Genomic DNA, 11,507 nt, shown 5'->3' with positions numbered 1-11,507 from the left:
CTCCCGCCGAGCATCCTTGCACGTGGGCGTGATCTTTGGCGCGCTCTGGCGCCCCCTCGGAGGAGTGCGACGCGCCTTGCCCTACCGGGACCCCGGGCCGGGGCGCCCAGCACCCCTGCTTGCAGCCCCCGGGGCCCTCCCAAGCCCCCTTCCCGCTCCCGCTGGGCAATAGGCACTAATGAACAAAAGGCCAATTAGACGCCGGGCGCGGCTGATGAATGGACCTTTCGCTTTCAAGCGTGGCACCGCCTCGGGTTTCCTGGCGAACAGGGTCGCGCGCCGGGAGAGGCCGCCTCCCCGAGCGGGGTCACGGCTGGGGTCAGCGGGTTCTCAAAACTCCCACTTCCCGCTGGCTGCGGGTTTGGTTGGAGGAGGTCAATCTGGCGGCCAGGCCCTGGGCCCACCAGCCGGCCCGCAGCTCGGCCCGGCACCCCCACCTCGCAGGCCCTCTCCTCTCCGGCCTGCCCGCCGCTGCTCCCAGGCGGCACCCAAGTAAGTCAAAGGCCCGCTGCAGAAACACGAAAGGCCGGCCTAGAAAAAATGCGCAGTTACCAAAAACGGCTGTTGTTTACCCAACTCCGGAGCGAGTGGTGCACCGCGGAAACAATACGTGAACTCGAGCTTCTTGCTAGACACACGCGCCTAGATCCTGAGACGAACAAATGCTGCCCTGGTGCTGGGCACGGACGCCGTCACACGGGGACCTCCACCCAAACACAGAGAATTGTTCCCACGGGTCACACACACGCACACACAGTGAGGCCACTCCCATTCCCTGAGATTCACAACTACAGCAAGACTCCCAGATACACACTCTTGGACCAGACCCTGGCACACAGATTCCCTAGACAAACCGCACTTCTAACCCCCTCACCAGACACTACAGTCACCCAGCTGCACCGTTCTCGCCCTGCCTCAATATGATCTCGTTGCACAAGGCAAGCTGGACACCTTGACACGCTCACTCTAGCCACACAGGTAGCGGCCGCTTCGGCCTCGAACACGCAGTTGGCGTATTCAGCACCTAAGCACCCTGACTTGAGTCCTGGCTCAGACACACAATTACATCTCCACACGGACACAACTGTTTCACAGACCTAAACACGCTACCATAGCCTCTCGCTCTGGCTCCATCCACCCGCTTATTCCGACTTGAAAGAGCCCACAGGCGGGCAGCCCAGCCCAGATGCCCCCACTGCGCAGTGGGCCCGGGGCCCAGCCGCCAGAGTCCCTCCCCAGCCGGCCTGCGCGGCGGAGACTTTGTTTCCTGCGCCTCTGAGGCGGGGACGGGGAGGAGCCGAGGTTTCCAGGGCCTCGCGCAGGCCCGAGCCCCCTTTCTGCCAGGCCCACTTGGCGTGGCTGTCTGCCTGCCACAATCCGCCCCTAGCACAAAAGTGGCCCGGCAGGTTCCGGGCTGCCGCCAACGCTCCCGCTCCAGCTCGGCTCGGCTGCCAGGAGCAGGGCTGGAAGGAGCTGGGGGCACGGGACACCCAGAACGAAAAGCAGAAAGGGGTAACTGTCCCGGGGTCCAAGGCTGCTCCCACCCCCGGAGTTTATGGTGCCTTGAAAAAGCCCGGCCGGCGCCCACAGACCCGATCCTTGGCTGCGGAGGAACAGGACCCCAAGCTAGAAACGCACACGGAGCCCACGTGTACCCCGCAGGAGAACGTGGCTGGAGCACACATGCACTGTACGCTCCGCTTTACTTCCTCAGGGCAACGCATCTGAAAACCCACCCCCAAATCCACTTGGCACAGGGGGGCTACTCAGGAAAGGCCCGCAAGCAATCCACAAGGGAGCAAGATGCAGATCCACTGTAACCCACGCCTCATTCAGGGTAACAGGCGGGCCGTAAGGCAACTCGCATTTGGTTCCACCATGTGCAGGCAAGAACGCAGAACCTGCCCCTCGATGCCCGCAGAGCCCTGCCAGGGGCATCCAGGCCTGGTACCCGTATACCACGCAGGAGTACACAGACCTGGGGCACACGGCTCCCACGTACCCCAGCCCAAAGGGCTCCCTCCAGTCCCGCATGCGCTCACTGGGAAGGGGACTCAGCCCCAAGACACACGCGCCCCGCACCCTGCCCCGCGCCCTGCGCCCCGCGCCCAGATAGTCATCGTGGGATGGCATCTCGCAAATATTTATATTCCTCAACGCCACGGCAGCCCGCGTCCACATTAGACGCTCTAATCCTGCCACTTTAAATAGATGAATTAATAAAGCAAACGAGCGGCTAATAAGCTGACTGTCCTGCCTTTTTGAGGCGGGGGAAGGACTCGAAAGTGCGCCAAATTTGTTTGCAGTGGATCAAGGCGAGCCGCCTCTGCTTCACTTTCTTTATCTTAATTCCGACTTGAAAAGATATAATTATCTAGTTTGAACAGAGCTGCTATCAAATCCTTCTTTGGGCCGGGAAGGGGGGCGTTGGAGTGGATTGCGGCTCTCTGAGCCGCTCGGTGCAGCCGGAGATAGCGCGTAATGAAGATGTGGAGGCCTGAGATACAAAGGGCATTAACCTCATTAGCATGAAACCTTTTCTTCTTACCATTGTGGGACCCTTTCAGCCGCCTAATCCCCCCTATTTTCAAAGCTTGGTTTGTAATAAAGCTTTTAGTTTTTTTTTTTCAAAGCTAATAGTATTCTCTGATGATTTTATTGCTGTTACACTACATAGGACGTTTACCAAAAAAAAAAAAATCTTCGTCACCTTACCCCTTTCTTTGTACTTAAAAAAAAGTATATAGTTTCTGCAAAATTAAGCCTTTTACTAAGATGGGAAAATTTTTTTTTTCTGGAAAGGCCATTTGGAATTTTGACATGTCTGTGCTCCGTGTTTGAGGCATTCTGGGTTTGGGAAAATGAGTGGAAAGAGAAGGTGACTTGTTTAAGAAAAGGGGAAGACGTACTGTAGCAGTGACTGCAAAGTATTGGGAACAGCCATCCGACAGAGAGCTCTCGCTGTCAAAGCGGTGGGAAAACCAACTTGAGTTTCCAGGATACCCAGGGTAGCACCTGACCCTTTGAGAAGCAAGCCTGGATCTCCCTGGGCAGGTTGCCTCACCCCAGCATCCTCCTGCAACCAAGTGTCCCCCATAATACACACACCTTCCCAGAACAGTCTGCGAGAAAATGTGCCATGGACAGCCAGAGTTCTCCAAAGGAACAGAGACGGAGAAAAAAAAAGAAGAGACAGGCAGAGATAAAGAAAAAAAAAAAAGACAGAAACCAAGAATGAATTCTACTTTAGAAGAGAGGAGGGGAGGAAAAAAAAAAAGAAAGAAAGAAAAATTTCCATAGTGCCCTATAGTCCCCACACGTGCACGGAATGTCTAATCTTAACTTTTCAAGGCAGGATGTTAACAAAGCTTGTATTTTTGCCCTGCATTGTAACTTGGCCTTATCACAGTGTAAAGGGTGGGGAGATTGTCCTAAATTATGTCCAGGCAGCCCCCCTGGATCCGTGGATTAAGAGATTAAAGGAGACCACTGGGCCAGGCCTCCTCTTTCCCCTTCATATTCCTGGTATGATAATTGCTTAAACTGATTTGCACTTTCACAAAAGCTCGCAGGACGCTTTGTAGCTCGAACAGAACAGACGAGGTTTCTCTATCAATGGAAATAAAACTGATTAATGCAGCCTATCAGGATAAGAAGCAAATGAAGCATGCAAAAACAACCTCGTACCCCCAGAAGGGGGAAGGAGGAGGGAAAAAAAGCTAAGTTTCCTCCAAGACTGGTTACAACTTTTTCTTTAATGTTAAAATTAAGAGTTGAAGGTTTCTCGGAATGCTTGCCTTATAAGGCTGCAGAGACCCTTGGGCTTGCCTCCTCACCTCCAGCAGACTGGGGCCTGAGAGAGAGGAAGGTAGGAGGGAGGGAGGGAGGGAAGGAGGAAAGGAAGGAAGGAAGGAAGGAAGGAAGGAAGGAAGGAAGGAAGGAAGGAAGGAAGGAAGGAAGGAAGGAAGGAAGGAAGGAAGGAAGGAAGGAGAAGGGAAAGAAGGAGGAATGTAGGGAAAGGAAGGAAGGAAAAGATTGGTGGGAGGTGGGGAGGAGCTTGTACTTTGGGGTTTGAAGTCAGAAGCAGTTTAAAAGTCCCAGGATTCTGATTCTGCTAAGTGCTTCCTCCAATCCTAGGGGAATATCCTTCAACGCAAAACTTACATGTCTGGATTAAAACAACAGACGACGACGATGACAAACTAGAAGTTAAGAGAAGTAAGCATTTTTAACCTGAAATTCAAACCAAACTCCCTCGGGGAGCCTTGCAGTGGGCAAAGATCTGGTTGGAAAACTTTTCTCCCATTCCTTTTCTGAAGGACTTAAGTTTTCCTAATCCTCTCCCTTTTGCACCCTCATCTCCCTTTAAAATGCCCAAGAATCCATCAGTCTGGCCCTTTGTGGGTGAGGAGCCTGGGTTTCTTGAGCCTCATTGGAGAAGGACCACACTCAAATTATAGATACTTAAAAAAAAAAAAAAAACTCACTTCAATTTCTCAAAACGACTACTCTGAGGGCATATTGATAAATCTTTATTGACAAAATATTGACATTGACATACTTCTTGGAAGTATATAGTGTGTTAGAATTCTAACAAATTAACACAAAACACAAAAATATTTACATTCTGGTATAGAAGACATTAAGGAAGCATTTGTCACTCTCTTTAGTAAGTCTATGATCTTGGAATAGAAACTCAGTGCTTGAAAACTTGCCGCCATGTCCTTGGCCACACTTAACATCATCCCCGCTAACTACAGTCCTTCAGTTTTTGCAACAGATAGATTTAAAGTTTGGGAATGGCCTTTACAGCGAATGGTTGAATTTGGCCAATCTCTCCAACCACCAAAAGGAGTTTACTTCATGGTTTTAAGCCTTCGGGATGTTAGGAAAAGGGAATGTTCAAGAAATAGAATTAATTTAGGGTTTTTCTTTCCCAGCACAAGTCCTGACTCCTCTCATGGGCACCCTCCCCCGCCACCCCCAGCCCCCCATCCTGCTCCCCATTTCTCTGTAAGAGGACCACTATCGCCGAGCCTACTTCATTTACCTTTCACAATCACTTTGACGTCAGAAGGTATCAAAAAGTGTTTACAGACTGCACATTTCTCAAAAAAATAAATCAAAATAAAAAGCACATAGAACCTGTCTTTAAAAGGAAAAGAAAATTACAATTCATTTTCTGTCTTTAGACACCATTCGCCCAACAACTGCTACATGCAATTCAAGTTTTTGAACAGGTGTGGGATGGGGCTGGATACGGAATTTCGATTGCTATTATTACTGATTATTTTTAAAGATTGGGGGGGGGCGGGAAACTCTGCGAAGTGCAAAAGAAAAGTCCTGTGCCTGGTTGGGGTTTTCTTTTTTAGCATCATTATATCATCATCATTTTTTTTTTTTAATCAGGACTGCGATAAACGGAATACCTGCCAATCATCTTGTCTCGCTGGGTTGGTGTTTGACTGGCAGCTTCCCTTGTTCAGAGCGCCTTCGGGCTGTGCCACATTTGGATCTCTCTCTCTCTCTCTCTCTCTCTCACTCTCTCTCTCTCTCCCTCTCTCACTCAGCTGCCTCTTTAGACAAGGGTTGCATGTTGATCAAGAAGCCTCCGTCCTCTGCCATCTCCACGCAGCCTGGGATCAGGACCCTGTGCCCTCGCTGCCCAAAGTCTGCGACGCGCCAACGCTCTCTCCGAATCCCTCTTCCTCTTCTCCGTGCATGTGTGTGCGGTTTTTTGTTTTGTTTTGTTTTGTTTCATAGGGTTTTTTGTTGTTGTTTTTGTTTTGTTTTCCTTCTACCCCTCCTCTCCCTGTCTCTGTTTTGCTCCGTGTTGTCCGTTCAGTGGGGTGCGGTTTATGTCTTTAATCGTCTGAGGTCACGTCTATTTCCTCGGGACTCGCCTGCTTGGTGGCGATCCTCCACCGGTTAATATGGTGCGTCCCTTTTTTCTTTTGTTGCGAATCTGAGCCTTCTTCCTCCAGCTTCTGTCTTTTGAACTTCGTCCTTCGGTTCTGAAACCATACTTTTACCTGTGGCCGAGAGGCAGATGGGGCACGTTAGTTCCTCCACAGCGCCCTCCTCCCGCTCCCTCCTGTGAGCGCGCCTGCGAAAGCCCAGTCCCCCAGCTGTGCATCCAAAGGGTGGGCCTCCCCAAGGCCTCCCTTCTGGGAGCCGAGCCCTTACTGCTGTCAGCTAGGAAGCCTGGCTTTCGTACCCTTTGGGGCCCTGGCAGGGTGCTTCCTCGGGGCCAGGTGGCCCAGGGTGCACAGGGCCCCTGCTCCCTTGCCTTGGAGGGGACTCCCACCTCCTGCTGGGAAGCCAAAGTCTTACAAACCCTGGGAAACCCCTACAACAATAATAAGCAAGGTAAAATAAAAAGAGACAGGTCCCTGACTCCCTGTACCTAGCCAGTGCAGGGAAGACCTCGTTCCCTGCCGCAGCAGCTTTCTTGTGCAAGGCCCAATGTGCTTCCTATTTTGCCTGTTTCCGCAGCATTGCCTAAATATAGCGCCTCCTCTGCAAGGCCTCGGCCTGGGGTAGGCAGTCAGGATTTGCCTGAGCTTCCTCTTCCTTGCCCAGGACTCTTGCAGGTGAGCAGGAGTTGGGGGGTGCAGGAGTACTGGAAGAAGGCGAGGGGATGGTGGGATGCAGAGGCCTGGGGACCAACCCAGCTGTACATTTCCAGCTAGGAAAAGACGCTCAAAAGTGAAAGCTTCTGAAAGACCTTTGGATAAAGAGGAAGTGAGAGAGAAACTAAGAAAGAGGAGAGGAGAGGAGAGAAGAGATGGAGCACCCTCATCCCTCCCTTCCCCCCCCCCATCACCCCCAGGACCCACCAGGCCCAGGCTCCCACTCTGGTCACATCACTTCCCAGCAGAGTGGGGCTGGTGGCCTCATCTCCCCAGAGCAGCTGCTAAAGGTCTGGGGAGCAATGATGTGGGGCTGCGCTGCAATCCCCATCACCCCCTGGGAGAGCTGGGCAGCGAGTCCCCACTCAGCCACCAGAGGAGACACCAACGTTGTTGTCCCACCTTCCCACCAGTGTGGTACAGTGAGGGAAAAGCGGGTGACTGCACCTCCCCTGCCCCCAGGCCGTCCAGTCCCCAAAGCAGCAAGCAGCCCAGGCCCCTGAAGCCCTCGCCACTCCCTCCTTTTAGAAGGCCGGCCCAGGTCCCGGCTTGCTCTCCCCAATGCCCCAGTCCCCCAAAGTGCCCCATGAAAAAGCCGAGCTGGAACAAGGCTGAGTTTAATTTGCTTTGAGTTTGCTAATTGAGGGGGAGGACGGTTCATTTCTCCCCGGCGCTCGCCCAAGGCGCGCGTCGGTGCGCTCGGGGCTTGACACGCACACAAAGACTCCAGGCAGCGTGGGCAGCGAGGCGGACAAAGACCACCGCGGCCTCGGCTATCCAGGAGAAATCAGCCGGGCCGCGCCTTGTGCCGGGCCCCGCACCAACCCGCGAGGCCCTCCTCGGTTTTGTCCAGGGGGACGTTTTAAAACAAAAGCCTCGACCTCTTTGCGCCTCCCAGGAAAAGTGTTACAACTTAATCTGCCCCAAAACGTTACTGTTTGTCGGGAACTTTGACCCCGCCCTGCAGCTCCACGTACAGTAGCGCCTACTGTAGCCCTAAGCCCCCTCCCCGACCCCAGCAGGCCAGAGCCAGGCCCGCCTCCGAGCCCCGTGGCGCCGCAAGGATCTGTCCCCCGAGGCAGCCCTTCTCCACAGCCTTCAGCTCTGTTTCGTTGATTTAGGGACGCACCTAGGATGTCTGGCCTCTGCCTTCTGATTCTCTGATCCCCTCAAGGGGAGAAACCGGAGCCACCGGTGTGAACCTTGGGTCTGCAGTGGCACAAAACCCGCGCTTAACCCACTCGGAGACACCTCCAGATTTGAACCTCATGCATCCACTCCGCCACCGCCCCTCACCTCCTGCCTCTCCTTCTTCCAGTACTCAGCCGAGTCCCCAGACTTTAACTGAAAGTGTCACCAAAAGTGCACAGGTGCCTTAGCCAGGAACTGTAAGTCATGCCCAGTGGACAGAAGGAGCTACTCCGCCTGTCTCCCCAGAGCCTGGGGTAGGTCGGCTCCTGCAGTCCCTTGCTGGAGCCCAGGGAAGCCAGGCGCCTCCAAACTTCTACATTATGAACTCCAGCGTGCAGCCAGCTCCCCGGCTCTTCGCCAAAGGCCCTCTCCGAGCTCCGCACTTGTGTGCTAGCTGCGTGGGGCCAGAGTTGTGGGCTGGGTTCGCAGGGTGCACGCCTCGCTCACCTGAGTTTCCGTGAGGCTGAGGCTGTGCGCCAGCTGCTTCCTCTCGGCGCCCACCACGTAGTGGTTCTTCTCGAAGGCGTGTTCCAGCCTCAGAAGCTGGGACGGGGAAAAGGCGGTTCGGATCCGCTTCGGCTTTCGGGCCAGCGCGTTGTGCAAAAGGAAGCTCTCCGGGCTTGTGTCGTTCCCTGCCGGGGACATAGCAGAAGTCCCGTTAGAGGGGGCCGTCCTGGCCCGGGCCTCGCGCTTCTCCCGAGCCGGGCTGGTGGGGCACAGCGCTCGTGGCCTTCGCGCAGCCGATGCGACACGGCCCGTGGGGACCCGGGGGTGCGGGAGGAGGACGACGGCCCAGCCTCCCTGCGCGGAACACCGAGCCTCTACCTGTGCGGCACCCACCCAGCAGCTGCCTGGCGGGCCAAGTCCCCAGGCTCCTGACCTCCGCGGGCTTTGCAGCCGCCCTGGCGCCACGGTCCTCACCACCTCGGTGCCGCGCTCTCCAGGCAGAGGAGGGGCAGCAGATCCAGGCCCGAAACTTTCTCCTCTTTCTAACCCCGGGGAACTTTAACCCTTGGGTGGGGTGGGGGGTGGCCCGCTATCCAGAGTTTTCTCGGGGACTTAATTTTAAATTATTTAAGGCTCTTCCCCTCCAGGAAAGTGCAGCAACCGGGCGCGTGCTTGCGGCCCGGCCGGGACCGAAATTTCGCCGGCGGGTGCGCGGGTTTGCCGGGGCCACCGCGGCCCGAGGACCCGGCTTCCTCACTGCCCCGCTCCAGAGAACTAGCAGACGCGAGCGAAGGGATCGGAACCCGGGGCTGCCGAGCCGCGGGCGCCCTATGGGACTGTCCGCGGTCCCAGAAGATCCCGGCTACTTCGGGCCTGCTGGGGGCACCAAGAGCGAAGCCGGCAGAGAAGGAGGAGAGGAGCCAGAAACTTTGTGGGCAGAGCTAGAGTAGTTTCGGGTTCACTCTGGAGGGTGGCTAATCGATTCGCTAAAAACCCAAAGAAAAACAAACGGACAGTTTAGGCGAGAAGGGAGGCAAATCCGGCCCCAAAATTAGGATGAAAGGTCGTTTTTGTTTTTGTTTTGTTTTGTTTGTAATTGGGGGGTGGAAGTGGCATCTCCCGGATTCTAGGCTCTGGCAGGAACGCAAAGGGTTAATGGATGGACCAGCCGCGGAGTATTGATCGGCTGTCGCGGGGAGGAAGGTCTCTTCCCGGTGCTCCGACCGCTAAACTAATTACTCTTCCCCTTTTCTGGAGTTTTAACTTTTCTCCTACCTCCACCCAGAGAAAGAATAAATAAAATTTAAAAAAAATAGCAGGAAGGGAAAACACCCAAAGAGATCTTTTTTGTCCAGCCCGTCTCCCGATCCGGTTCGTTTCTTTTAAAACAAAAACAAAATCAGAAACAAAACCCAGAGCGAACCCGCCTCCCCGCCGCGGGCGCCCCGCGCCGCGTTCGAGCCGCCGAGGTCACTACCCGCGAGGGTTCCAGGGCCCTCCCCGGGCCGACAAAAAAAAGGGGGGAAGAACCCCCTTAGACTTCGCCCTGTGGGCGCGGGGGTCTCCTCGCCGCCCGAAGAGGGTCGGAAGCCGAGAAGTCGCAGGGCTGGGCTCGAAGGCGCGAGGAGTGGGTGACAAACTGGGTCTTGCGCAGGCGACGGCGAACCTGGCGGCCGGGCCGTGGCCGTGCGCCCTCGGCGCGAGGGCAGCCCGGGCGCCGCGGAGGAGGCGGAGAGCCTGGGTACCCCGCGGGCTCCGGGACTGCGCGGAGGCCGGCGCTCCGGGAAGGCTGCCCAGCCTGTCCCCAACGCGAGGGCGCCCCGGGGACAGCTCCTCCGTCTGCGCCCCCTCTCTAAGGGGTCCAGCGGCCCCAGGCCGGCCCCCCAGCGCGGCCGCAGCTCCGGAGACCGCGGCAGGCGCACCGGGCCCGGCCCCTCGCCGCCCAGCTCCCGCACCGGGGCGCGCGGGCCCGCAAGCTGCAGGCACCTCCTCCCAGGCCTTGCCAAGCGCCCACCCGGCGCAGGCCGAGGGCAGCGCAGGACGCGGCGCGCTGCAGCCCCGCGACGTGGCACGTACCTTGGAAGCGATGGCCCAGATACCGGTAGCGGTGGATGAGCCAGGGGTAGAAGGTGGACGGGTCCCGCTGCTGCGAGGCGAAGAGGGGGTGTGGCGAGTGCGAGGAGGGCAGGGGGTGGGCGGCCAGGGCGTGCGGCGGCGGCACCGGGTGCACGGGCACCGCGGGGTTGGGCGGGTGCGAGACCGCCTCGGCGAACACCAAGTCCGGGTTGGAGTAGACGCCCCTGCCGGCGGCGGCGGCGGCGGCGGCCGAGTGGAAGCCGTTGAGGAACGGGTTTATGGGGCTGGAGTTGGCGTAGCTGAGCGCCGCGGGACGGATGGGGTCCTCGGAGCGCGAGGCGGGCAGGGGACTGTCCTTGGCCACCAGCGACTCGATGGTGAAGCAGCGCTTGGGCGCCGGCTGGAACATGCTGCGCCGAGGAGCGGGCGCCCGAGGCTCCCGGCTCCCGGCGACCGCGGCGCGCTGCCTCCGCCGCCCGCTGCCCGCGGCGAGCACGGACGGGAATTGGGGACTTGTTTGTTTGGGGTGGGGGTGGGGGGAGGAAAGGAAGAAAGAAAGGAAAGGAAAAGGAAAGGAGGGGGGAGGGGGGAGGGAGAGGAGGCAACGCCGAGGATCCCGAGAATCTTGCACCAAACGCGCCCAACCTGGAGAGAGGGGGGAAAAAAATCCTTCCAGAAGAATTTGCAGGCGCGGATTGGGGTAATTTTTTTTTTTTTTTTTTTTTTTTTTTTTTTTTTGGCGAGATGGCGTGGGGGGATCGGAGTTACAGGCAGGGAGGAGGGGGGGGAAAGTTTCTCGGGGGAGGCAAAAAAAAAAGTTTTCTCTCCTCTGCAAAAGGCGGGCAGGGCGCCCTAAGTCCAAGGACAATCCATGGAAGTGTTCGCTTCTTCACAAGTTGTGCAAACGATTTGTTAGTTCATGAGCCTAATTAGTGCGGGGATCACATAAACAGCTTCCTCCGAAGCCTGGTAAATGGCTTGATGATTGGTCGCTATTACTCGCCCTGAGGTGGAAGGGGGGAGACTCTTTAAAGTGCGTCAGAGGGAGGCGAGCGCCTGGGAACCCGGAGGCCTGGATCCCGGCCGAGAGTGGAACGGAGTCGGCGCCGCGGCCTCGGCCGAGCTCCCGCGCCCGCCAGGCCGCCCGCTCGCCGCGCCTTC

The 11,507-nt window shown here is 56.7% G+C and overlaps 1 protein-coding gene across 2 annotated transcripts; it reads right to left on the bottom strand.

Moving 5' to 3' along the window:
• Nucleotides 1-4,511: 4,511 nt before the first annotated feature.
• Nucleotides 4,512-11,507, bottom strand: EMX2 (empty spiracles homeobox 2). 2 transcript variants are annotated; one of them, XM_038578924.1, is made up of 3 exons: nucleotides 10,347-11,500; nucleotides 8,271-8,455; nucleotides 4,512-6,032 (listed from the first exon to the last, which is right to left on the bottom strand). In XM_038578924.1, the coding sequence occupies exons 1-3, from the start codon at nucleotides 10,753-10,755 to the stop codon at nucleotides 5,865-5,867; spliced, it is 762 nt and encodes a 253-aa protein (XP_038434852.1). In that variant the 5' UTR covers nucleotides 10,756-11,500; the 3' UTR covers nucleotides 4,512-5,864. The 2 variants fall into 2 exon arrangements, with proteins under 2 accessions (XP_038434852.1, XP_038434853.1); XM_038578925.1 differs by lacking the exon at nucleotides 8,271-8,455 and having other exon boundaries at nucleotides 5,929-6,032; nucleotides 10,347-11,507.

Source organism: Canis lupus, chromosome 28 (genome assembly GCF_011100685.1).
Source record: "Canis lupus familiaris isolate Mischka breed German Shepherd chromosome 28, alternate assembly UU_Cfam_GSD_1.0, whole genome shotgun sequence".
In the NCBI taxonomy this organism is placed as follows: domain Eukaryota; kingdom Metazoa; phylum Chordata; class Mammalia; order Carnivora; family Canidae; genus Canis; species Canis lupus.
The sequence above is the reverse complement of the archived record's forward strand: the minus strand, read 5'-3'. Positions and strand labels throughout refer to the sequence as shown.